The sequence below is a fragment of the Oncorhynchus nerka genome, linkage group LG7 (genome assembly GCF_034236695.1).
Source record: "Oncorhynchus nerka isolate Pitt River linkage group LG7, Oner_Uvic_2.0, whole genome shotgun sequence".
In the NCBI taxonomy this organism is placed as follows: Eukaryota; Metazoa; Chordata; class Actinopteri; order Salmoniformes; family Salmonidae; genus Oncorhynchus; species Oncorhynchus nerka.
In genome coordinates this window covers 49,120,293-49,147,389 of record NC_088402.1, presented here as the reverse complement: position 1 = coordinate 49,147,389, position 27,097 = coordinate 49,120,293, and the positions used below count along the sequence as shown (strand labels likewise).

The following is a 27,097-nucleotide window of genomic DNA, read 5'->3' as shown; positions in this document are numbered from 1 at the left end:
AATATAGTTGCTGCATAGACATTGCTTAGGCATGTTAGAGCTTATCATGAAAAAAGCCCTAGCCTTTCTATACAGTATCATGACTCTATGGATAGGCACAGAATAGTTTGAGTTTCCGAATAGAAATAGAAAGGTTTCTGATGTTTCACACTTTCACACTTCAACACTTTCATACTTTGTACAGATGATAGAAGGGGTGCTATTACAGTGTGGTTCTGGTTTAGCCATGCCAGCATTAACTGTCCTATCACAGACCAGAGAAATATCAGATGTGAAAACCTAACTGGTTGGGGAAAAAACAACAAGATTGCCATGCGTCACCCAGACCGTCCATTCATGCACGCACCAAGGTGTGCCTGTGACACACACTCACCTGGCACCACTCCATTTGTTGCGATGGCACTCATGGAGATAGCTGTCAGCATGGTCTGAGAGGAGGCAGAGGGGAGATAGCACTATTTTAAAAATGGAGCAGTTCCATCTGTTTTAGCCCTCAGCTGTAGAGTGCTGATTCTTAGTGAAACAGTGTAAGTCAAGGCACCACACCCGAACAAAGGAATTATAGTCCTTTAATCATATCACAGTCCACTTTTACCAGTTGAATGTGGACACAAATATAATGCTTTTTTTCTTCACCCTGAATGATGTCAGCCTTTTGGTTTCATTTTGTTAAGACACTCCAGGACATACACATAGGAGATTGTGGATAATTATGTTTTTCATCTACATTTCAATTGCACTCTGGGTGCAATTTAAAAAAAAATCTAGAATAAAACTTTGACATCATACCAACAATTCCCGAAGTGTAAGTCTGGAGAACATGTCTAGTGATAAATACACAACCTTTGATGAATGCAGATGGTTCTGAGGCTGAGAAAAAGGATTTGGCATGTGGGAAGAGTCTGCCTTTTGGAAAATGGCAGTTAAAGATAAGTACATTGAATTTAGACTAGCAAATGCCAAACACCAATTTAGACCCAATCCCCATCTCTCCAAACTAAGTTGCTATGATATTCTCTATGAAATTATGTGTGATTCAACGTAGTGAGCATTGAAGTTATGCATGTATGTCCATTTACAGGTGGTGACACTTCAATACATTTTTATGATAGTAGTATAATTAAGCAACAAAAGTATACACTTTCATCAACTTTTTGACATTTTTACTTCTATTTTTTTTAAATACTAATGTTAATGGACCAAAATTGTAATTTTAGCCTGTGGTGCCTGACCTTAATACTATATTGTTTGTGATGAATATGTATGAATATGAACTTTGGGAGGATGGTTCCAAACAGTTTCTTAGCTATTTGGCTGATGATCGATCATGACAACATACTGTAACGGTTTTGACTTGAGGTTCTTATTTATAGGGGTGCCAGGTAGGTTGTGCCTACCAGAGAAAACATTGGTTTCTCCTTTTGGTTTGGGAGGGAATGAGTCCCATCTGGTCCGTCAAGTCTACACCAATACAAAGGACTTATGTAAAAGTCAGGATGGAAATAAACTTTTCATAAACCCTTAAAACATTGGAAAGAAATTCAAAAACAACTATATTCTTTTGCGTGGGTTGTATTAGCAACACCAATGATTACACATACACATATATAATAATATCACAATGAGTTCTGGTACCTCCAGAAATGTCCTGTACCTCGGACCTAAAAAGAGTCCTGCCAGGTAGAGTTCAGGGAACTCAAGTGACTTCTGTCACGCAATGTTTGTCCGTTCATTCAGTGTAGCGTAAACCCAGTATTAATCATCAAATCAAATCAATCAAATCAAATTTTATTTGTCACATACACATGGTTAGCAGATGTTAATGCGAGTGTAGCGAAATGCCTGTGCTTCTAGTTCCGACAATGCAGTAATAACCAACAAGTAATCTAACTAACAATTCCAAAACTACTGTCTTATACACAGTGTAAGGGGATAAAGAATATGTACATAAGGATATATGAATGAGTGATGGTACAGAGCAGCATAGGCAAGATACAGTAGATGGTATTGAGTACAGTATATACATATGAGATGAGTATGTAACAAAGTGGCATAGTTAAAGTGGCTAGTGATACATGTATTACATAAGGATGCAGTCGATGATATAGAGTACAGTATATACGTATGCATATGAGATGAATAATGTAGGGTAAGTAACATTATATAAGGTAGCATTGTTTAAAGTGGCTAGTGATATATTTACATCATTTCCCATCAATTCCCATTATTAAAGTGGCTGGAGTTGAGTCAGTGTCAGTGTCAGTGTGTTGGCAGCAGCCACTCAATGTTAGTGGTGGCTGTTTAACAGTCTGATGGCCTTGAGATAGAAGCTGTTTTTCAGTCTCTCGGTCCCAGCTTTGATGCACCTGTACTGACCTCGCCTTCTGGATGATAGCGGGGGGAACAGGCAGTGGCTCGGGTGGTTGATGTCCTTGATGATCTTTATGGCCTTCCTGTAACATCGGGTGGTGTAGGTGTCCTGGAGGGCAGGTAGTTTGCCCCCGGTGATGCGTTGTGCAGACCTCACTACCCTCTGGAGAGCCTTACGGTTGTGGGCGGAGCAGTTGCCGTACCAGGCGGTGATACAGCCCGCCAGACCCACGGTCTCGAGCTTGATGACAAGCTTGGAGGGTAATATGGTGTTGAATGCCGAGCTGTAGTCGATGAACAGCATTCTCACATAGGTATTCCTCTTGTCCAGATGGGTTAGGGCAGTGTGCAGTGTGGTTGAGATTGCATCGTCTGTGGACCTATTTGGGCGGTAAGCAAATTGGAGTGGGTCTAGGGTGTCAGGTAGGGTGGAGGTGATATGGTCCTTGACTAGTCTCTCAAAGCACTTCATGATGACGGAAGTGAGTGCTACGGGGCGGTAGTCGTTTAGCTCAGTTACCTTAGCTTTCTTGGGAACAGGAACAATGGTGGCCCTCTTGAAGCATGTGGGAACAGCAGACTGGTATAGGGATTGATTGAATATGTCCGTAAACACACTGGCCAGCTGGTCTGCGCATGCTCTGAGGGCGCGGCTGGGGATGCCGTCTGGGCCTGCAGCCTTGCGAGGGTTAACACGTTTAAATGTCTTACTCACCTTGGCTGCAGTGAAGGAGAGTCCACATGTTTTCGTTGCAGGCCGTGTCAGTGGCACTGTATTGTCCTCAAAGCGGGCAAAAAAGTTATTTAGTCTGCCTGGGAGCAAGACATCCTGGTCCGTGACTGGCCTGGATTTCTTCTTGTAGTCCGTGATTGACTGTAGACCCTGCCACATGCCTCTTGTGTCTGAGCCGTTGAATTGAGATTCTACTTTGTCTCTGTACTGATGCTTAGCTTGTTTGATAGCCTTGCGGAGGGAATAGCTGCACTGTTTGTATTCGGTCATGTTACCAGTCACCTTGCCCTGATTAAAAGCAGTGGTTCGCGCTTTCAGTTTCACGCGAATGTTGCCATCAATCCACGGTTTCTGGTTAGGGAATGTTTTAATCGTTGCTATGGGAACGACATCTTCAACGCACGTTCTAATGAACTCGCACACCGAATCAGCATATTCGTTAATATTGTTATCTGACGCAATACGAAACATATCCCAGTCCACGTGATGGAATCAGTCTTGGAGTGTGGAGTCAGCTTGGTCGGACCAGCGTTGGACAGACCTCAGCGTGGGAGCCTCTTGTTTTAGTTTCTGTCTGTAGGCAGGGATCAACAAAATGGAGTCGTGGTCAGCTTTTCCGAAAGGAGGGCGGGGCAGGGCCTTATATGCGTTGCGGAAGTTAGAGTAACAATGATCCAAGGTTTTTCCACCCCTGGTTGCGCAATCGATATGCTGATAAAATTTAGGGAGTCTTGTTTTCAGATTAGCCTTGTTAAAATCACCAGCTACAATGAATGCAGCCTCCGGATAAATGGATTCCAGTTTGCAAAGAGTCAAATAAAGTTCGTTCAGAGCCATCGATGTGTCTGCTTGGGGGGGATATATACGGCTGTGATTATAATGGAAGAAAATTCTCTTTGTAGATAATGCGGTCTACATTTGATTGTGAGGAATTCTAAATCAGGTGAACAGAAGGATTTGAGTTCCTGTATGTTTCTTTCATCACACCATGTCTCGTTAGCCATAAGGCATACGCCCCTGCCCCTCTTCTTACCAGAAAGATGTTTGTTTTTTGTCGGCGCGATGCGTGTAGAAACCCGCTGGCTGCACCGCCTCCGATAGCGTCTCTCCAGTGAGCCATGTTTCCGTGAAGCAAAGAACGTTACAGTCTCTGATGTCCCTCTGGAATGCTACCCTTGCTCGGATTTCATCAACCTTGTTGTCAAGAGACTGGACATTGGCGAGAAGAATGCTAGGGAGTGGTGCACGATGTGCCCGTCTCCGGAGTCTGACCAGAAGACCGCCTCGTTTCCCTCTTTTTCGGAGTCATTTTTTTGGGTCGCTGCATGGGATCCATTCCGTTGTCCTGTTTGAAAGGCAGAACACAGGATCCGTGTTGCGAAAAACATATTCTTGGTCGTACTGATGGTGAGTTGACGCTGATCTTATATTCAGTAGTTCTTCTCGACTGTATGTAATGAAACCTAAGATGACCTGGGGTACTAATGTAAGAAATAACACGTAAAAAAACTAAAAACTGCATAGTTTCCTAGGAACGCGAAGCGAGGCGGCCATCTCTGTCGGCGCCAGCTATATAATCATACAATCAATATAACAATAATTTTACCACAGAACTTTAAAGCGTATCAACTCTTACTAAGTCCTCAACTACAACTAACTACATAAATCATCACAGTATACCTCACATCAAAACAAATGAAATACCGTATACAAAAAGGTTGTAGTCAGTCAGACAATCTAATCCGCCAACAGATCTCCAGCGGAGAAAGGCCACGAAGAACGGAGAGGTGTAGTCCACAGATGCAAAGAGTGGATCCGATCCTGGGTAAACTCTATTAGCCTACAAAACACACGTTTAACGGCAACAAAACATTTGGCGTCAAATGACATTTGTTTGGGCTGGTCTATGCGCCCTGTATGTTGGCGTGACCGTTTTTTGGAGGAGAATAAATCACGATATACTGAACCCTGCTCTCTGCGCCTGATTCCAACCCACCACTCCTAGTATCCCGTGACAGAATCCCGCACCAAAAAAAAAAAAACATGGAATCAGCAGGAGCAGCCGCATCTCCTCTTCCATCGATGGAGGAGAGGGTCCTCCATCATACCAGCGTTCTTCATAGGATTGGTTCGGCCATGGACCAAATGATGGAGAGGATGGATCGATGGGAGAGGAGTGGCCTTCCCACTTCATCTTCAGCACCCCCTCCTTCAGCACCTCCTGTTCCTGCAACCACATCTGGCTCCGGGGCTCTTCGGCTGACGCTCCCACGGGAGTATGATGGAACGGCGGCTGGGTGCCAGGGTTTCCTTCTACAACTGGAACTCTACCTGGCTACCGTGCGTCCTGCTCCCCCCGAGAGGAGAGCGTGAGCGCCCTCATCTACTGTTTGACTGGGCGAGCCCTCGAGTGGGCCAACGCAGTGTGGAATGGTCCGGACTCGGCGAGGGATAATTACCCAGAGTTCACCCGCCGATTCTGAGCTGTGTTTGACCATCCACCAGAGGGTCGGGCGGCAGGTGAACGACTGTTCCACCTGCGTCAGGAGACGAGGAGCGTGCAGGACTTTGCCCTGGAGTTCAGGACCTTGGCCGCAGGAGCAGGGTGGAACGACAGGGCGCTGATAGATCATTTCAGATGCAGTCTCAGGGAGGACGTCCGCAGGGAGCTAGCATGTTGGGACACATCCCTCACACTGGATGAACTCATTGACTTGGCTATCCGTCTCGACAACCTGCTGGCTGCCCGCGGGCGTTCGGATCAGGTCCTGTCGTTTCCACTTCCCAGCCCTCCTGCCCCTATCCCTATGGAGTTAGGAGGGGCGGCTTCGAGGGGGACCGGAGGAGGAGTGTCCTCCTGCACCAGTTGTGGTCGACGAGGGCACACGGCCAACCGGTGCTGGAGGAACTCGTCTGGGAGTCAGGAGGGCAGGCGGAGCACTTCTCGATCACCCCAGGTGAGTAAGCACCAGACTCACCCAGAGCTTCCTGTCGGTCATATGTATGTGTTAACTTCTTTCCCCTGGGTTTTTTCCCTCTCTACAGCATAAGGCGCTAGTCGATTCAAGCGCAGCTGGGAATTTCATGGATCGTGGGCTCGCGTTAAGACTAGGGATTCCCCTGGTGTCGTTAGACCTACCTTTCCCCGTGCACTCCTTAGATAGCCGACAATTAGGGTCAGGAGTAGTTAGGGAGGCTACGGTGCCGCTGGACATGGTAATGTAGGGGGATCATAAGGAGCAGATTAGTCTGTTCCTTATAGATTCACCTGCGTTTCCAGTGGTGTTGGGAATTCCTTGTCTAGCTCAACACAACCCGGTGATTTCCTGGTGACAGGGAGCTCTTAAGGGGTGATCAGAGGAGTGTTCAGGCAGGTGTATAGGAGTTGCCGTTGGTGCGACTACGGTGGAGAGTCCAGACCAGGTTTCCACCGTGCGCATTCCCTCTGAATATGCCGATTTGGCTATCGCCTTCGGTAAAAAGAGAGTGACCCAATTACCACCCCATCGTCGAGAGGACTGCGCAATAAACCTTCTGGAGAACGCTGCACTTCCTAGGAGTCACGTGTATCCATTGTCCTAGGAGGAGACAGTAGCGATGGAAACATATGTTGCTGAATCGCTGGGACAGGGGTACATTCGGCCCTCCGCATCACCCGTCTCCTCAAGCTTATTTTTTGTGAAGAAGAAGGATGGAGGTCTGCATCCGTGCATTGATTATAGAGGTCTAAATTCCATCACAGTGGGGTTTAGTTACCCACTACCTCTCATCGCTACGGCGGTGGAATCATTTCACGGGGCACGCTTCTTCACAAAACTGGACCTGAGGAGTGCGTATAATCTGGTACGTATCCGGGGAGGAGATGAGTGGAAAACCGCATTTAGTACTACATCTGGTCATTATGAGTACCGCGTCATGCCATATGTGTTGAAGAATGGTCCAGCCGTCTTCCAATCCTTCGTAGATGAGATTCTCCGAGACCTGCTCGGGCAGGGAGTGGTAGTGTACATCGATGACATCTTGATCTATTCTACCACACGCGCGGCGCATGTGTCTCTGGTGCGTAAGGTACTTGGGCGACTGCTGGAGCATGACCTGTATTGGAAGGCGGAGAAATGTGAGTTTTTCAAACAGTCCGTTTCCTTCCTGGGTTATCGTATTTCCACCTCCGGGGTGGTGATGGAGGATGACCGCGTTACAGCCGTGTGTAATTGGCCGACTCCGACCACAGTGAAAGAAGTGCAGCGGTTTTTAGGGTTTGCCAATTACTACCGTAGGTTTATCCGGGGTTTTGGTCAGGTGGCCGCTTCCATCACCTCACTGCTGAAGGGAGGACCGGTGCGCTTGCGTTGGTCCGCAGAGGCGGGCAGAGCTTTCAGTCGTTTGAAGGAGCTGTTCACCAAAGCGCCCGTGTTGGCGCATCCGGACCCCTCTTTAGCGTTCATAGTGGAGTTGGACGCGTCCGAGGCGGGGGTCGGGCCGTGCTGTCCCAGCGCTCGGGCGTGCCACCCAAGCTCCGCCCGTGTGCCTTGTTTTCGAGCAAGCTCGGCCCCGCGGAGCGAAACTATGACGTGGGGGACCGGGAGTTGTTAGCTGTAGTCAAGGCTCTGAAGGTGTGGAGACATTGGCTTGAGGGGGCGAAACACCATTTTCTCATCTGGACTGACCATCGTAATCTCGAGTATATCCGGGCTGCGAGGAGACTAAATCCACGTCAGGCTAGATGGGCCATGTTTTTCACCAGGTTTCGGTTTACCATCTCATACCAGCCGGGCTCCCAAAACACCAAAGCCGATGCGCTGTCCCTCCTCTATGATACCGAGGAGCGGTCCGTTGAGCCAACTCCCATCATTCCACTTTCATGTCTCGTGGCACCGGTGGTATGGGAGGTGGACGCGGAGATAGAGAGGGCCTCACGGTTAGAGCCGGCCCCCCCTAACTGTCCAGTGGGGACTCAGTACGTGCCGAGGGGGGTCCGGGATAAGCTGATCCGGTGGGCTCATACTCTCCCCTCCTCGGGTCATCCTGGCATCGAGAGGACAGTGCGGAGTCTTAGAGGGAGATACTGGTGGCCCACGCTGGTTAAGGACGTGAGATTTTATGTCTCCTCCTGCTCAGTGTGCGCTCAGAGCAAGGCTCCTCGGCACCTGCCTAGAGGGAAGTTACAACCCCTCCCCGTTCCACAACGGCCGTGGACACACTTATCGGTGGACTTTCTTACCGACCTTCCCCCGTCCCAGGGAAGTACTACGATCCTGGTCGTTGTGGATCGGTTTTCTAAGTCCTGTCGTCTCATCCCGTTGCCCGGTCTCCCTACGGCCCTGCAGACTGCAGAATTCACGTCCAGAGTGTGGAGGGCGTTTATGGAGAGACTGGGGGTCTCGGTCAGCTTAACCTCAGGTTTTCACCCCGAGAGTAATGGGCAGGTGGAGCGCGTAAACCAGGATGTGGGCAGGTTTCTGCGGTCCTATTGCCGGGACCGGCCTGGTGAGTGGGCACAGTATGTTCCTTGGGCTGAACTCGCTCAGAACTCCCTACGCCACTCCTCAACTAACTTGTCCCCTTTTGAGTGTGTGTTAGGTTACCAGCCAGTCCTGGCTCCATGGCATCAGAGCCAGACCGAGGCTCCTGCGGTTGAGGAATGGGTACAGCGCTCCTGGACACCTGGAAAGCCGTCCAGGACTCGCTAAGGTTAGCAGGTGAATGGCAGAAGAGGAGCGCTGACCAGCACCGCAGTGAGGCCCCGTGTTTGCACCGGGGGACAGGGTCTGGCTCTCGACCCGAAACCTGCCCCTCCGCCTGCCCTGTCGGAAGCTGGGGCCGCAGTGTGTGGGGCCGTTCAAAGTCCTGAGGAGAATAAACAAGGTGTGTTACAGGTTACAACTTCCTAGGTATTACCGTATTAACCCCTCGTGTCATGTGTCTCTCCTCAGGCCGGTGGTGGCTGGTCCCCTGCAAGAAGGTGAGATGCCTGAGGTCCCTCCGCCCCCTCTGGACATCGAGGGGTCTCCGGCATACACGTTTCGTGGCATTCTGGATTCGAGACGCCGGGTGGGGGGCCTACAGTACCTCGTGGACTGGGAGGGGTACGGTCCGGAGGAGAGATGCTGGGTTCCGGTGGGGGACATTTTGGACCCTTCTCTCCTGAGAGATTTCCACCGCCTCCCCCCGGATCGCCCGGCGCCTCGTCCTCCGGGTCGTCCTCGAGGCCGGTGGCGGCGCTGCGGGAGCCGCGCGTCGGGGGGGTACTGACTCTCGAGTCAGTACAAACTCTCGAGTCAGTACAAAGAGTAGTTCAAAAAGAATGAATCGTTTGATAACTGTACATCATTATCCAAAAGGCGTGGTGGCGTGGCACTGCTAAGTGACTCCTAATCAGGTGGTAATGCTACCTGAGGACCACAGATAATGCCCTAATTAATGGGACTTGCAACAGCAAACGTCCCACTTTAAATCAACATCACACTTCTTTTTATTATTTCGAATGCTACTCCTCTTCCACCGTTTAAGCTAGAAACTCTGTGTAGACCGGTCTGGATTAAGTTGCTTGTATACAACTTTTTGATATAATTTATTTTTAAACTATTCTTTTTGTCAATCTTTCATGGGATTTCCTCAACATTGTACAGTTCTCATTGTGACTTTGTGACTCCCAGCATTCTATTCTATTCACTCTAACAACGTAACTTTTGACACAAATCAGCTATTTTGACCACTTTCCCAACGACTTAGATAAAACTTTGAGTATATGAAATATTCCTCTACTTCTCTGCTATTCATATCTGAAATGAGAACAAAAATATATTCTACTAATCTGTTGATACAGCCGTTTTAGTAGCCGTTATAGTTTTGGGAAGTAAGTTAGGACATCTACTTTGTGCATGACACAAGTAATTTTTCAAACAATTATTACAGACAGATTATTTAACTTATAACTCACTGTATCACAATTCCAGTGGGTCAGAAGTTTAAATTCCAGAAAATGATGTCATGGCTTTAGAAGCTTCTTATAGGCTAACAGACATCATTTGAGTCAATTGGAGGTGTACTTGTGGATATATTTCAAGGCCTACCATCTTTGCTTGAAATCATGGGAAAATCAAAAGAAATCAGCCAAGACCTCTGAAAAAAACCTCCTCAAGTCTGGTTCATCCTTGGGAGCAATTTCCAAATGCCTGAAGGTACCACGTTCATCTGTACAAACAACAGTATGCAAGTATAAACACGCAGCCATCATACCGCACAAGAAGGAGATGCGTTCTGTCTCCTAGAGATGAACGTACTTTGGTGCGAAAAGTGCAAATCAATCCCAGAACAACAGCAAAAGACCATGTGAAGATGCTGGAGGAAACAGGTACAAAAGTATCTTTATCCACACTAAAACGAGTCCTATATCGACATAACCTGAAAGGCCGCTCAGCATGGAAGAAGCCACTGCTCCAAAACTGCCATAAAAAAAGCAGTTTGCAACTGCACATGGGAACAAAGATTGTACATTTGTAGAAATGTCCTCTGGTCTGATGAAACAAAGATAGAACTGTTTGGCCATAATGACCATTGTTATGTTTGGAGGAAAAAGGGGGAGGCTTGCAAGCCAAAGAACACCATCCCAACCGTGAAGCATGGGGGTGATAGCATGATGTTGTGGGGGTAATTTGCTGCAGGAGGGACTGGTGCACTTCACAAAATAGATTGCATCATGAGGAAGGAAAATTATATGGATATATTGAAGCAATATCTCAAGACATCAGTCAGGAAGTTAAAGCTTGGTCGCAAATGGGTCAACAATTTAAATGTGGTGAAAAAATACAAGCTGATATAAATCATTCTCCCTACTATTATTCTGACATTTCACATTCTTAAAATAAAGTGGTGATCCTAACTGGCCTAAAACAGGGAATATTTACTAGGATTAAATGTCAGGAATTGCACGCCCAATTTTTCAGTTTTTGATTTGTTAAAAAAGTTTGAAATATCCAATAAATGTCGTTCCACTTCATGATTGTGTCCCACTTGTTGTTGATTCTTCACAAAAAATACAGTTTTATATCTTTATGTTTGAAGCCTGAAATGTGGCAAAAGGTCGCAAAGTTCAAGGGGGCCGAATACTTTCGCAAGGCACTGTATATGCAGTGCACACTGTTTTTAGAATATACCTTTATTATTCCCCACAAACCCTACCACCCCTCCCCCAATTTGAGTAAACTAAATAACAATAACACTTAGGCTTCTACCTTCAGTTTATACATACTATACATATTTTACAGACACAATCTATTTTAAAATAATTGTATTTTGTTTGTTGTTAGTCCTGGCCTTCCTCTATTTCTGATGTCCATCCAGTTGATTTCTATTTGTAACTGTGCTATTTCACAAAAGTTCTGATCCTATACACATTTTTCAGTCCCAGTTTGTTTTACATTTGTTATCTTGTTGTTATTAGTCTCACCCTTCAGCTCCATTCAACCACTCCCTTCTATTGCTTAACATTATCCATTTTGGATTTTTATTTGCCATATATTTTTCAACTGTGCTGTGATGATTCACAAAAGTACTGAACCTTTCTATTCTCATAGTTTCTACAGATTGTAAATGAAAGATAAACAAGAATTTTGTATAATAATTTTGAATCCGGTGTCGTTTTGTGTGTCAATTCATAAACCATGTGCCATGGAATCGGTACATCTCTTCCCAACTATTTTCCAATTTAGAGCACCTCTGTCAATTTTTTGGTCCTTAAATGAAACTGGTATATATTTTTATTTATCACAAATTTCTTTAACCATTTTTGGTCTTTAATGCAGGGATGACAGACAAGTTCCTTATTTTTTCCCCTTCCACTTGCCTCTTCCATTTTTGTGGTAATGCTGCAATTAGTTGGTTGTAATTTTGGGTAACAACAATTTAGAGGGTATGACATTTTGGTCTATTCTGCTATTTAAGTCATGCTCTTTGGCACAGTACTGAGATCAGGTTACCCATTATCAAGTGAGGATAAATGATATGTGTGATGTGAACTGATCACCATGTACAAAGCATAACAAGACATGAAATAAGTATATGAAGTGGCAAATCAGTGTTGGGTTGGGAAGCACACACATCTCTTATAATAAGATAGCTCAGGCACTTCTCCCATCCTGATGTCTTTTCTATCTAACACATCTGATGGATCTCTACAAAGAGCAGGCTTTGCTGCTCAGGGTCTTCTAGTCTATTAGTAATGTAACACACAGCCCTCTACTATCCCTGGGGTGGGACTGGAACAGAGGTCCAACTGGTCACCACCTTTATGTATTGCCCCAAGTAGCAGTTCTTTATAGTCCTGAGCTCACTGCTGAGTTGTTGGGGTTTGATGTTGTCTTTGATCAGTTCGGGATGGGCTATATCTGCCTTCAGGGTCAGTGCTGCTGCTGACATGCTAATCGGCAGTCATTGAGCTGATAGCAGCTCAGAGCGCTAGCTAGCCTTCATTTGTCACTGGATCAGTGACAGGCGTGGGTAAGGGCAGTCACCTAGTGTTTGGGGATTGGCTCATGGGGAAGATAGTACTAGCCTTGAGAACTAAGGCTATAGCAAACCAAAAGGAACACCGTTTGGATAAATGCATTCTAAATGCATTATGAAATTTAAGTTACAGTTCTTATGGCTTAAATCCTTATTTTCAGTAGAACATTATGAAATGACTGTGAACCGGAATGTGATGGAATCTGAAAATATACTTGGGTATACAACACTTTAAAAAAAGATATATATATTTACGTAAGTAAGTTAAGGGAAATGTATTCTGTAAAGCTTTCAGGGCTACCTCAGGTCAAAACAGGATTAAACTAGGATTTACTCAACTGGGAGAGCTTTGGGACATCAAACATAATTCAAATGGAAGTGGCATTGAGTATATCCTTATCAGTGCTGCAAACGTGCCTCTCTTTCTGCTCTGGCTGGCAGAGTGCCCATTCTAACAATGATGGAGAGAGGATAGAGGGGAGGGGAGAGACAAAGTGGATGGAAGGGAGAAAGAGAAAAAGAGGGAAACACGGAGGGTGATATAAAGAGAGAGAAAGTTTAAGGGGAAGAAAAAGGAAGAGAACAGGAGAGAGAGAGTGAGTGAAAAGAATATGGTCCAGAGCTGTGACTCACCGTGGAGCAGCACATGAAGACGATGATGAAGGAGCCAAAGACCCCTCCTATGCCCACCATCCAGGTCATCCGCAGGAACAGGATCACACCAAAGATATTCTGGATGCAGGGCAGGTACACCCCCATCAGAGTGCCCAGCGATGGTGCCTGGAGAACAAACACGAATCAATACTGATTAAATATGAAAATGTTTAACTGTGGCATGGCAGTACAAACTTGATAAAAGTACAGTAATGTACCCCACACCATTAGTGGAACAAAACAAATTCCTCTAGTGACCGGCTCAGGCATCTGAGTTGAGTGGATACAGTACTGATTCACACTGCCCTCATCATACTCAAATACAGTACAGACTCATAAGAAACTCACAAGCCCTCCTCTAGCCCATCACAAAAAGACAGTAATAATATGAAGAGAGAATGACAAGCTCTTTGTTCAGTCAAAATGGGGACATCTCCTCCCTCGTTAACCTATTTGAATGGCATTATTTTGGGCTTGCGATCATTTTGTGGCTCTCCATGATTGAAGGCTTTTTTTGCTTGTGAGGCATAAAGCTGAAATTCAGGCAACAGAGATTCCTCGGTGTCTCACTACATGGACTAATCCAGATGTATGATATCATATTAGTGGACACTTACTTCACTCTTCTATTCACGCAGGTGGAGGTGGCTCTAGGATACTGGCTGAGGTTGCACAAATCCTCTATCTCTGTCAGCTCATTTAGCTAATGACTAGCAATTGTCCTGTTACTAGGGAGAAGGACCATCTAATTATGTTCTTAATGTGGGCCTGTCTGTCTAGATATGTATAGAGGAGAAAATGTAGTTCTCAAACTCTTCAATTGATCAGACATGGCTTTCAGCTATTGAGTTATATGGGATTGGATCTCCCATAGGACTTCACTTCACCATTCTTCTCTGAAGATCCTCTCAAGCTTTGTCAGGTTGGATGGGGAGCAACGCTGCACAGCTATTTTCTGGTCTCTCCAGAGATGTTTGATTGGGTTCAAGTCCGGGCTCTGGCTGGGCCACTCAAGGGCATTCTGAGACTTGTCCCGAAGCCACTCTTGCATTGTCTTGGCTGTGTGCTCAGGGTCGTTGTCCTGTTGGAAGGTGAACCTTTGCCCCTTTCTGAGGTCCTGAGCGCTCTGGAGCAGGTTTTCATCAAGGATCTCTCTGTACTTTGCTCCGTTCATCTTTCCCGTGATCCTGACTAGTCTCCCAGTCCCTTCTGCTGAAAAACATCCCTACAGCATGATGCTGCCACCAACATGTTTCCCCGTAGGGATGATGCCAGGTTTCCTCCAGACGTGATGCTTGGCATTCAGGCCAAAGAGTTCAATCTTGTTTTCATCAGACCAGAGAATCTTGTTTCTTAAGGTCTGAGAGTCCTTTGGGTGCCATTTGGAAAACTCCATGCGGGCTGTCATGTGCATTTTACTGAGGAGTGGCAGTCCACATGAGAGCCAGTTTCATCATAGCGCTTGATGGTTTTAGCGACGGCAATTGAAGAAACTTTCAAAGTTCTTGAAAATTTCCGTATTGACTTACCTTCATGTCTTAAAGTAATGACGGACTGTTGTTTCTCTTTGCTTATTTGAGCTGTTCTTGACATAATATGGACTTGGTCTTCTACCAAATATGGCTTTCTTCTGTATACCACCCCTACATGGTCACAACACAACTGATTGGCTCATACATATTAAGAAGGAAATAAACTTAATAAAAATAATAACTTTTGACAAGGCACACCTGTTAATTGGAATGCATTCCAGGAGACTACCTCATGAAGCTGGTTGAGAGAATGCCAAGAGTGTACAAGCTGTCATCCGTGCCAGAGGTGTCTACTTTAAAGAATCTCAAATATAAAATAAAATATAATATAACACTTATTGGTTACTACATGATTACATGTGTTATTTCATAATACCACATCCTAATAATATTCTCTCATAATACCAGCCTCTTGTGGCCTCTTGGCTGGAAGGAGCTGTCAAATTTGGATGTGGATAACAAGAAAAGGAGTGGAAGTGAATGATACACAGTAACCTGACTCAGACCAGTGTAACAAGACAGGCCTAGAGAGTAGCTTCATGTATCAGGATTATGCTCCACTGCACATAACAGGGCTAACAGGGCTAATGTGGCCCTGCTCAGGTCCTATAAATTACCAAACTGATGTGTAACATCAGGGAAGGAAAAGGGCAGCACACAAAGCCATCAATCACGTCCTGTCCAGGCCTAAACATGGCTGACAGCGTCATCAGTAATCCTCCTTTCCGTTCTTAATCACCTTAATCCTCCACCTTGTCAGGAAGGGCCATACTCTGCCGCATCAGATCAATTCAAACTCCAGCTAATGTTTATGTTTAGGGACCAGACTTTAGTTTAGATTAGATGAAGTACCTTGACAGCAGGTTTTTTTTTGGACGGAGCCGCCCCCTCCTCGTTCTCGGCCTCCTCGTGCTCTTTGCTGCCCTGAGGCAGGTTGGAGTAGTTGGCCAGACTGCTGAGTATGGACGACACCATGGGACTGTTGTCCATCTCCTCCTGCAGTACACAGGGACAGGTGGACAGACATCATATCAGCCCTCTAAGGTGTATTGAGAAACCACTACTTATTTCAAAGAATTCAAACCATCTGGTGCCTGAGCAAGCAAGGCGTCGTATATACTGTAGGTGGTCGTTTCAAACGAAGGGAACAAAGTAATGACGGTATTTAATGATTGTGTAATTATAGGGAAGCAAGTTAGGGAGCCCTGTGTTACAGACCTCAAACAGGGCCATATTCTTGCCATTGTACTGCTGGCTCTTCTCCACGTCGCTGGCACTGCTGCTGTTGATGAAGGGACTGCTCTCCTTGGGGTTCCCATCACCTGCAACAAACAGACAGCACACCAACAGTTAACAGAGAAACACACATTATACAAAATATAATCATTAAAGGAGAGATGTTGATTAAAATGGGGGTGAGGGGTTTTCGATTTTTTCTTTCTTTGAATATAAACGTTTGCAAAACACAGACATTAGCCACACTGAAAATGTACTTTCTCATTTACGTTTAAATGAGAGACCCAGTTTGTTTTAACAGGAGGAGAGAAATGATTGGATTTCGATGAGTATGAATGTGTTGTTGTCACGTTCGGACCTTTATTTCCTTTGTTTTGTCATGGTCAGAGCGTGAGTTGGGGTGGGCAGTCTATGTTTGTTTTTCTATGATTTTAAGATTTCTATGTTTCGGCCTAGTATGGTTCTCAATCAGAGGCAGGTGTCATTAGTTGTCTCTGATTGAGAATCATACTTAGGTAGCCTGGGTTTCACTGTTTGTTTGTGGGTGTTTGTTTCCACACGGTACTGTTTTGGTTTTTGTTCTTTTCACGTTTATTGTTTTTTTTTATCAGTTGTGTTCATGTTGAGTATTTCTTATTAAAAGAACCATGGACACTTACTACGCCGTATATTGGTCCTCCGATCCTTCTCGCCTCTCCTCTTCAGAGGAAGAGGAGGAAAACGGTTACAGTTGTTTGTAAATAAATGATATTAGCTTGGAGAAATGATTCATTATTCAGTATTTAATTACGTTAGCACTCATAGTTGCTAGAGCCAGGAAACGCTCTGTTTAGATGGACCGATACAGGCTTTGTGTGGGGAGGGTCCGTGATGGCAATGACAAATGGAACCAGATATTCCAAATTGTGTGTATTCATTATCTTGGTAAATATATATTTATTTTTAATTTTTTTATTTCACCTTTATTTAACCAGGTAGGCTAGTTTAGAACAAGTTCTCATTTGCAACTGCGACCTGGCCAAGATAAAGCATAGCAGTGTGAACAGACAACACAGAGTTACACATGGAGTAAACAATTAACAAGTCAATAACACAGTAGAAAAAAAAAGAGAGAGTCTATATACATTGTGTGCAAAAGGCATGAGGAGGTAGGCGAATAATTACAATTTTGCAAATTAACACTGGAGTGAAAAATGATCAGATGGTCATGTACAGGTAGAGATATCGGTGTGCAAAAGAGCAGAAAAGTAAATAAATAAAAACAGTATGGGGATGAGGTAGGTAAATCGGGTGAGCTATTTACCGATAGACTATGTACAGCTGCAGCGATCGGTTAGCTGCTCAGATAGCAGATGTTTGAAGTTGGTGAGGGAGATAAAAGTCTCCAACTTCAGCGATTTTTGCAATTCGTTCCAGTCACAGGCAGCAGAGAACTGGAACGAAAGGCGGCCAAATGAGGTGTTGGCTTTAGGGATGATCAGTGAGATACACCTGCTGGAGCGCGTGCTACGGGTGGGTGTTGACATCGTGACCAGTGAACTGAGATAAGGCGGAGCTTTACCTAGCATGGACTTGTAGGTGACCTGGAGCCAGTGGGTCTGGCGACGAATATGTAGCGAGGGCCAGCCGACTAGAGCATACAGGTCGCAGTGGTGGGTGGTATAAGGTGTTTTAGTGACAAAACGGATGGCACTGTGATAAACTGCATCCAGTTTGCTGAGTAGAGTATTGGAAGCTATTTTGTAGATGTCATCGCCGAAGTCGAGGATCGGTAGGATAGTCAGTTTTACTAGGGTAAGTTTGGCGGCGTGAGTGAAGGAGGCTTTGTTGCGAAATAGAAAGTCGACTCTTGATTTTAGATTGGAGATGTTTGATATGAGTCTGGAAGGAGAGTTTACAGTCTAGCCAGACACCTAGGTACTTATAGATGTCCACATATTCTAGGTCGGAACCATCCAGGGTGGTGATGCTAGTCGGGCGTGCGGGTGCAGGCAGCGAACGGTTGAAAAGCATGCATTTGGTTTTACTAGCGTTTAAGCGCAGTTGGAGGAAACGGAAGGAGTGTTGTATGGCACTGAAGCTCGTCTGGAGGTTAGATAGCACAGTCTCCAAGGAAGGGCCAGAAGTATATAGAATGGTGTCGTCTGTGGATCAGGGAATCGCCCGCAGCAAGAGCAACATTATTGATATATACAGAGAAAAGAGTCGGCCCGAGAATTGAACCCTGTGGCACCCCCACAGAGACTGCCAGAGGACCAGAAAGCATGCCCTCCGATTTGACACACTGAACTCTGTCTGCAAAGTAGTTGGTGAACCAGGCACGGCAGTCATCAGAAAAACCGAGGCTACTGAGTCTGCCGATAAGAATATGGTGATTGACAGAGTCGAAAGCCTTGGCAAGGTCGATGAAGACGACTGCACAGTACTGTCTTTTATCGATGGCATTTATGATATCGTTTAGTACCCTGAGCGTGGCTGAGGTGTACCCGTGACCGGCTCGGAAACCAGATTGCACAGCGGGAGAAGGTACGTGTTATGCACTTGAGTGAGGACCCAAAAGCGGTTTAACAAAAACAGAGTCCTTTAATGTAAACACAGGGAAGACATAGATCCTCTTCAGATGTAGATAATGGAAAAATAGACAACCCGCAGAGAGGGCGACAAATGAAACAAAAAGTCCTTCTGATAATTACAAAAGAGCCCCCTTCTTAGCAGCAGAGGAGAATAGCTGGGTTAGCGGCGACAGGCTGCAGGTCTCTCTGGGTAGGCGCGGGTCGTAGAGGAACAGTGGTACCTGATCTCACGTAGCATCAGATGAACTGGACACAGTACCAACGATAAGACAGTTAGCTGAGTACGGATGCACTTGCCAGGCAGATTCCGACAGGACGGGACAAGGGTGAAGCAAACGAGACGATAGTTTGTTTCTGGCATGAGAAACTCAAACGAGAATCTGACAAAGAAAGAAGCAGGAACAGAGAGAGAAATAGAGACCTAATCAGAGGGAAAAAGGGAACAGGTGGGAAAAGGGTGAACGAGGTAGTTAGAGGAGATGAGGAACAGCTGGAGGAGGAGAGAAAGAGAAGGTAACCTAATACGACCAGCAGAGGGAGACAGAGTGAAGAGAAAGAACAGGAACGAGACATAATATGACAAGACATGACAGTACGGTGGGATTCGAGATGGTCAGTGACCTGCTTGTTGACTTGGCTTTCGAAGACCTTAGATAGCCAGGGCAGGATGGATATAGGTCTGTAACAGTTTGGGTCCAGGGTGTCTCCCCCTTTGAAGAGGGGGATGACTGCGGCAGCTTTCCAATCCTTGGGGATCTCAGACGATATGAAAGAGAGGTTGAATAGGCTGGTGATAGGGGTTGCGACAATGGCGGCGGATAGTTTCAGAAATAGAGGGTCCAGATTGTCAAGCCCAGCTGATTTGTACGGGTCCAGGTTTTGCAGCTCTTTCAGAACATCTGCTATCTGGAATTGGGTAAAGGAGAACCTGGAGAGGCTTGGGCGAGTAGCTGCGGGCGGGGCGGAGCTGTTGGCCGAGGTTGGAGTAGCCCGGCGGAAGGCATGGCCAACCGTTGAGAAATGCTTGTTGAAGTTTTCGATAATCATGGATTTATCGGTGGTGACCGTGTTACCTAGCCTCAGTGCAGTGGGCAGCTAGGAGGAGGTGCTCTTGTTCTCCATGGACTTCACAGTGTCCCAGAACTTTTTGGAGTTGGAGCTACAGGATGCAAATTTCTGCCTGAAGAAGCTGGCCTTAGCTTTCCTGACTGACTGCGTGTATTGGTTCCTGACTGCCCTGAACATTTGCATATCGCAGGGACTATTCGAAGCTATTGCAGTCTGCCACAGGATGTTTTTGTGCTGGTCGAGGGCAGTCAGGTCTGGAGTGAACCAAGGGCTATATCTGTTCTTAGTTCTGCACTTTTTGAACGGAGCATGCTTATCTAAAATGGTGAGGAAGTTACTTTTAAAGAATGACCAGGCATCCTCAACTGACGGGATGAGGTCAATGTCCTTCCAGGATACCCGGACCAGGTCGATTAGAAAGGCCTGCTCACAGAAGTGTTTTAGGGAGCGTTTGATAGTGATGAGGGGTGGTCGTTTGACTGCGGCTCCGTAGCGGATACAGGCAATGAGGCAGTGATCGCTGAGATCCTGGTTGAAGACAGCGGAGGTGTATTTGGAGGGCCAGTTGGTCAGGATGACGTCTATGAGGGTGCCCTTGTTTACAGATTTAGGGTTGTACCTGATGGGTTCCTTGATGATTTGTGTGAGATTGAGGGCATCTAGCTTAGATTGTAGGACTGCCGAGGTGTTAAGCATATCCCAGTTTAGGTCAACTAACAGAACAAACTCTGAAGCTAGATGGGGGGCGATCAATTCACAAATGGTGTCCAGGGCACAGCTGGGAGCTGAGGGGGGTCGGTAGCAGGCGGCAACAGTGAGAGACTTATTTCTGGAGAGAGTCATTTTTTAAATTAGTAGTTCGAACTGTTTGGGTATGGACCTGGAAAGTATGAAATTACTTTGCAGGCTATCTCTGCAGTAGATTGTTTATCTTGACGGAAAATGTTGTAGTTGGGTATGGAAATCTCATAATTTTTGGTGGTCTTCCTGAGCCAGGATTCAGACACGGCAAGGACATCAGGGTTAGCAGAGTGTGCTAAAGCAGTGAGTAAAACAAACTTAGGGAGGAGGCTTTTGATGTTGACATGCATGAAACCAAGGCTTTTTCAATCACAGAAGTCAACAAATGAGGGTGCCTGGGGACATGCAGGGCCTGGGTTTACCTCCACATCACCCGCAGAACAGAGGAGGAGTAGTATGAGGGTGCGGCTAAAGGCTATCAAAACTGGTCGCCTAGAGCATTGGGGACAGAGAATAAAAGGAGCAGATTTCTGGGCATGGTAGAATATATTCAGGGCATAATGCGCAGACAGTGGTATGGTGGGGTGCGGGTACAGCGGAGGTAAGCCCAGGCACTGGGTGATGATGAGAGAGGTTGTATCTCTGGACATGCTGGTTGTAATGGGTGAGGTCACCGCATGTGTGGGAGGTGGGACAAAGGAGGTATCAGGGGTATGAAGAGTGGAACTAGGGGCTCCATTGTAAACTAAAACAACGATAACTAACCTGAACAACAGTATACAAGTCATATTGACATTTGAGAGAGACATACAGCGAGACATACAGTAATCACAGGTGTTGAATTGGGAGAGCTAGCTAAAACAGTAGGTGAGACAACAACAGCTAATCAGCTAGCACAACAACAGCAGGTAAAATGGCGTTGACTAGGCAGGGAGGGTCGGATTAACTACACAGAGCCTGAGTGCGGCTGGGGCCGACAGATAAAACATAAACAAGCAGAATGGAGTACCGTGATTAATGGACAGTCCAGCATGCATCAGCTATGTAGCCAAGTGATCAGTGTCCAGGGGGCATCAGTGGATGGGGCAGGGAAGCTAGACTGGCGAGTATTATCCAGGTTAAAAAACTGGCTGGCTGTGCAGAAGGTAAAAGCCGCTAGCAGTGGCTAACAATGACTAAATAGCTTGTAGCTAGTTAGCTGGTTAGCTTCTGGAGGTTCTTGAATGTGTTCTAAAAATAAAAAATAATAGTGATTCCGTATCACATTGGGTGAGGCAGGTTACCGGAAGGTATAATCAAATTAAAAATCGAAAAGAGATTGAAAGTAAATATGGGTCCCGTGAGTGGTTGGGCTGGCTGGGGACGCGGCGATTCAGACAGTTAGCAGGCCTGTGCTAACAAGCTAACAGTTAGTAGGCCGGGGCTAAACAAGCTAGCAGTTATCGGACCGGGGCTAAACAAGCTAGCAGTTAGCAGGCCGAATTAGCAAGCAAGCAGATAGCAAGGGCTAGAAAGTTAGCCTTTGGGGGACGTCGTGATGGGGTGAGTCTGTTTATGCCTCTTCATGCGGTGACATCGATAGACCGGTCGTGGGTCCGGATATTGTAGCCCAGGAGTATGCTTCGGTGGTAGCACAGGAGCTCTGGCCGGGCTAGCTTCAAGCTAAGTGGATGGAAACGCTAGCCAGGAGTAATCATCCGGGGTTGCGGTTAGCTAGTTGTGAAGATCCAGCTGAAAGTTCCGTTTGCGGTGGGAATCCGGGGATAAAAATAATAGGTCCATTATGCTCTGGTTAGAGTCACGTTGTTCGAACTGGCGAGAGCTTTCCGAGCTAAAGGTTAGCTGATGACCGGTTAGCTGATGACCGCTAGCAATGGTTTGCTGACTGATAGCTGGTAGTTAGCTGGCTAGCTTCAGTTGAGGGGTTCCGGATCCGAAGTAAATATAAATACTTTCTAAAAAAAAAAGCAGATCCACGCTACATTGGGTGAGGCGGGTTGCAGGAGAGTATTTAGATGTTGAGGTTTAGGAAAATGTTTTAAAAGATATGCGAAGAAAAATATGTTAAAAAAACGATATATACAAGGGACACGACACGACAAGACGTCTGACTGCTACGCCATCTTGGATATGTCATATCACACAGAGAACCTCATAGAAATGAAAACAAATCAGTGTGGTTTTGATATTAGGAGGTGTTATTTCACTTTCGGGGGATACAGAGGGGTAGTAGACACGCATACATGCAGGCAAGCAGGAACGCTGACGCTCGCACACATACACACACACCTTAGACAACACACCTAACAGAATAGTTAACAGTCTCTTGGCCTTGCTCTGTGTTCATCCTCTGTGGGTCCTACAGTCAGCAGCCCCTATCACTTTCTGACACACAGAGAGGCCCAGTCATCCAATCAATACTTTTTTGGATTGCCTGCCCTGTCCCCTCTCCAGCCTGGCCAGGCGCTCTGACTGTGTCCCCTGCATGGCCCTGTCTGCAGCCTGCCACAGACTCTGTGTGCAGGGCTTATTAATAGTGTGTATGGAGGGCGGTAGGGAGCGGTGGACGATATGGGCACCTGCTGCATCTCTTCCCCGCCAGTCCCAGAGGAGAACCTTCTCAGACGGCAGGAGAGGAATACTAAAGAGTCACTGCAGTGCATTAGCGCCAGGCAGCCAGGTAGCACAGAACAACCAACCAACCACACCAACAAAAACTAAAACACACAGCACATCACTGCACAGTAAAACTGAGTCTACACACTCTTAGAAAAAAAGAGTTCTATAAGGATTCTTCGGCTGTCCCCTTTTTCATTCCAGGTAGAACTCTTTTGGGTTCTATGTAAGAACCCTCTGTGGGAAGGGTTTTACATGGATCTTAAAAAGGTTATATCTAGAACCAGATCAAACTCTTGGAAGACTTGGAAATCTCTAACGAAGCATTTGCAGCACACTATGATCTTCTTGCATGGTAGAACCCCTATAGTGTATGGGTCTGGATAGCACCATGCTACTAGAGCTATAACATGTCATCTTAATATGCTGTATACAAACCTGATCTCATTCCTGAGATGCCCATTAGGGAGCAGATGGAGTGGCTCATATCATTAACAATAGCCCGGCTCTTTTAATCAACAGGCATGGCCTCGCAATGTGCACAGCAGTTTATTCTGCTTTATACTTTTCTATGTCCCTATCCAAGTGCATGTGCTTCAACATTGAATTAGTCCTTATCTGCATGCTTTATAGAAATGGGCCATGAAATGGGCTAACTTTCCTCACAAGGTCTCAAAATGCTTTTAAGATGTATTTAATCTTTCTGCATTTGGAATTCAAATTGTTCACTGAACATATTCTTACTGTAGTAATTGATTATTCATTATAATTATTGTAAACTAAATAGATTGTTATCGAGTTGAGAAATCGAGAACAATAGAGGATGTTGTAAGGGAGCGTTTGTATGCCTGTGCCATCTGTGAGTGTGTTTTGTGTGTGTGTGTGGATCGATTTGACCTCCGTTAGATTTACATACAGCTTTCTTCGCCCTTTACCTGCCATATTGATCGTGACAGGTAAGGACGTCCACACACTTTAGTTGTGAACTGATTCTACCGCTCAGCTATCCTGCACCATCTTAACTGCTTTGGTCCCGCATACCTCACTCTCTACCTCCACAGTGATACCAGTTGGAGGGAGATAGGTAGAACATTGAGAGGGACAAAGTGAAAATACAGATCTAAGCCTAGATTCAATCATGTCACCTGTTCAACCTCTCTTTCATATCGTCTGAGATCCCCAAGGATTGGAAAGCTGCCACGGTCATCCCCCTCTTCAAAGAGGGAGACACCCTGGACCCAAACTGTTACAGACCTATATCCATCCTGCCCTGCTTATCTAAGGTCATCGAAAGCCAAGTCAACAAACAGATCACTGACAATCTCGAATTCCCACCGTACCTTCTCCACTGTGCAATCTGGTTTCCGAGCTGATCACGGGTGCACCTCAGCCACCTCAAGGTAACCGCCATCGATAAAAGACAGTACTGTGCAGCCGTCTTCATCGACCTGGCCAAGGCTTTCGACTCTGTCAATAACCATATTCTTATCGGCAGACTCAGTAGCCTCAGTTTTTCTAATGACTGCCTTGCCTGGTTCACCAATTACTTTGCAGACAGATTTTAGTGTGTCAAATCGGAGGGCATGCTGTCCGGTCCTCTGGCAGTCTCTATGGGGGTGCCACAGGGTTCAATTCTCAGGCCGACTCTTTTCTCTGTATATATCAATGATGTTGCTCTTGCTGCGGGCGATTCCCTGATCCACCTCTACGCAGACGACACCATTCTGTATACTTATGGCCCTCTTCCTTGGAGACTGTGCTATTTAACCTCCAGACGAGCTTCAATGCCATACAACACTCCTTCCGTTTCCTCCAACTGCTCTTAAACGCTAGTAAAATCAAATGCATGCTTTTCAACCGTTCGCTGCCTGCACCCGCACGCCCAACTAGCATCACCACCCTGGATGGTTCCGACCTAGAATATGTGGACATCTATAAGTACCTAGGTGTCTGGCTAGACTGTAAACTCTTCTTCCAGACTCATATCAGACATATCCAATCTAAAATCAAGAGTCGGCTTTCTATTTCGCAACAAAGCCTCCTTCACTCACGCCGCCAAACTTACCCTAGTAAAACTGACTATCCTACCGATCCTCGACTTCGGCAATGTCATCTACAAAATAGCTTCCAATACTCTACTCAGCAAACTGGATGCAGTTTATCACAGTGTCATCCGTTTAGTTACTAAAGCACCTTCTACCACCCACCACTGCGACCAGCATGCTCTAGTCGGCTGGCCCTCGCTACATATTCGTCACCAGACCCACTGGTTCCAGGTCATCTACAAGTCCATGCTAGGTAAAGCTCCATCTTATCTCAGTTCACTGGTCACGATGGCAACACCCACCCATAGCACGCGCTCCAGCAGCTGTATCTCACTGATCATCCCTAAAGCCAACACCTCATTTGGCCGCCTTTCCTTCCAGTTCTCTGCTGCCTGTGACAGGAATGAATTGCAAAAATCTCCCTCACCAACTTTAAACATCTGCTATCTGAGCAGCTAACCGATCGCTGCAGCTGTACATAGTCCATCGGTAAATATTCCACCCAATTTACCTACCTCATCCCCATACTGTTTTTATTTATTTACTTTTCTGCTCTTTTGCACACCAGTATCTCTACCTGCACATGACCATCTGATCGTTTATCATTTATCACTCCAGTGTTAATCTGCTAAATTGTAATTTTTTGCCTACCTCCTCATGCCTTTTTTTTCTTCTTCTGTGCTATTGACTTTCTTTATTGTTTACTCCATGTGTAACTCTGTGTTGTTGTCTGTTCACACTGCTATGCTTTATCTTGGCCAGGTCACAGTTGTAAATGAGAACTTGTTCTCAACTAGCCTACCTGGTTAAATAAAGGTGAAATAAAAAGGTCTGACATAAACATAATGCAAACATCAACACTGATTATGACACCGCATCACGGCGATTGTCCTTTTATTGTAATCTGTGTAATGTCTCCGGTGCAGATAATCAAACCAGTATACAGACAAGCAGAAAACCACACAAACACAAGGCCTTAATCCCTGTAGCGTTTTAAAACACTGATACACTACAGTACCTGAGTGGATGAGCCAAAACACTTGGGGAGAGTGCCAGGCGATGGAAGAGACAAAGCCCTTTAATTGATTGGATGGAGAGAGAAGAGAGGTGGCTAGGGGATAGGGCTGTGATAGGGCTGGGAAACCTGCTGTAAATCATCTGTTGGTCTCTGTGGAGAGATACGTTAACACCTCAGCTAACTAAAAGACCAGCATTACAAAACTCTTAGTTAAATTAGCTCCATAAGGAATTTACTTGAACTGTATAGCTAGAACAGAACCATAGACCTAGAATGGAGAATGGGAGCATTACAAATCCTGCTCAGTACCAGTGGGCTTCCTTCTTTCTTTACATGCAAAGCCTGCCTCACTGTTTAACAGTCAAACCTGTGCTCAACACTGACGTGATCAGGCAGCTGCAAAATCACTATTCATGTGCAGCAGAAGTGGAGCATCTTTTTTTCATCTTTTTCTCAGATATATTTTCTCAGATATTATGATGCGCTGACTGAATAGAGGTTAAGAGGTTAAGTGTTTCTCATCCATATTCATGAGCTACAGTTGGGCAAGGGGTAAGGGTGCTGTATGCATTCCGAAACCGTTTGGACTGAGAGACACAACACTTTTAAAAGCTTTATTGGAACAGTAACATGCACAGTAACACCCTTTCCTGTGAGCCAAGTTAGCACCCTCAGCAGGGACATTCAAGGACAATGTGCACTTCCTCTTTAGAGTCTGATACTTCCTCTGCTTCTTAACACAGCGCGCATCCAACCCGGAAGCCAGCCGCACCAATGTGTCAGAGGAAACACAGTGCACCTGGCGACCTGGTTAGCGTTCACTGCGCCCGGCCCGCCACAGGAGTCGCTAGTGCGCGATGAGACAAGGATATCCCTACCGGCCAAACCCTCCCTAACCCGGACGACGCTATGCCAATTGTGCTTCGCCCCACGGACCTCCCGGTCGCGGCCAGCTGCGACAGAGCCTGGGCGAGAACCCAGAGTCTCTGGTTCTATGGAGTGCCGTA

At 46.0% G+C, this 27,097-nt stretch overlaps 1 protein-coding gene across 1 annotated transcript in view; it reads right to left on the bottom strand.

Annotated features, from left to right (window-relative positions):
- LOC115131840 (solute carrier family 12 member 5-like) overlaps positions 1–27,097 on the bottom strand; it is a 107,429-nt gene that overhangs the window by 33,265 nt on the left and 47,067 nt on the right. The window contains exons 2-5 of the mRNA XM_029663867.2: positions 16,012–16,115; positions 15,646–15,789; positions 13,241–13,387; positions 374–428 (exon numbers count right to left, since the gene is read on the bottom strand). Coding sequence (XP_029519727.1) covers positions 374–428; positions 13,241–13,387; positions 15,646–15,789; positions 16,012–16,115 — 450 coding nt within the window. The remainder of the gene's footprint in view (positions 1–373; positions 429–13,240; positions 13,388–15,645; positions 15,790–16,011; positions 16,116–27,097) is intronic.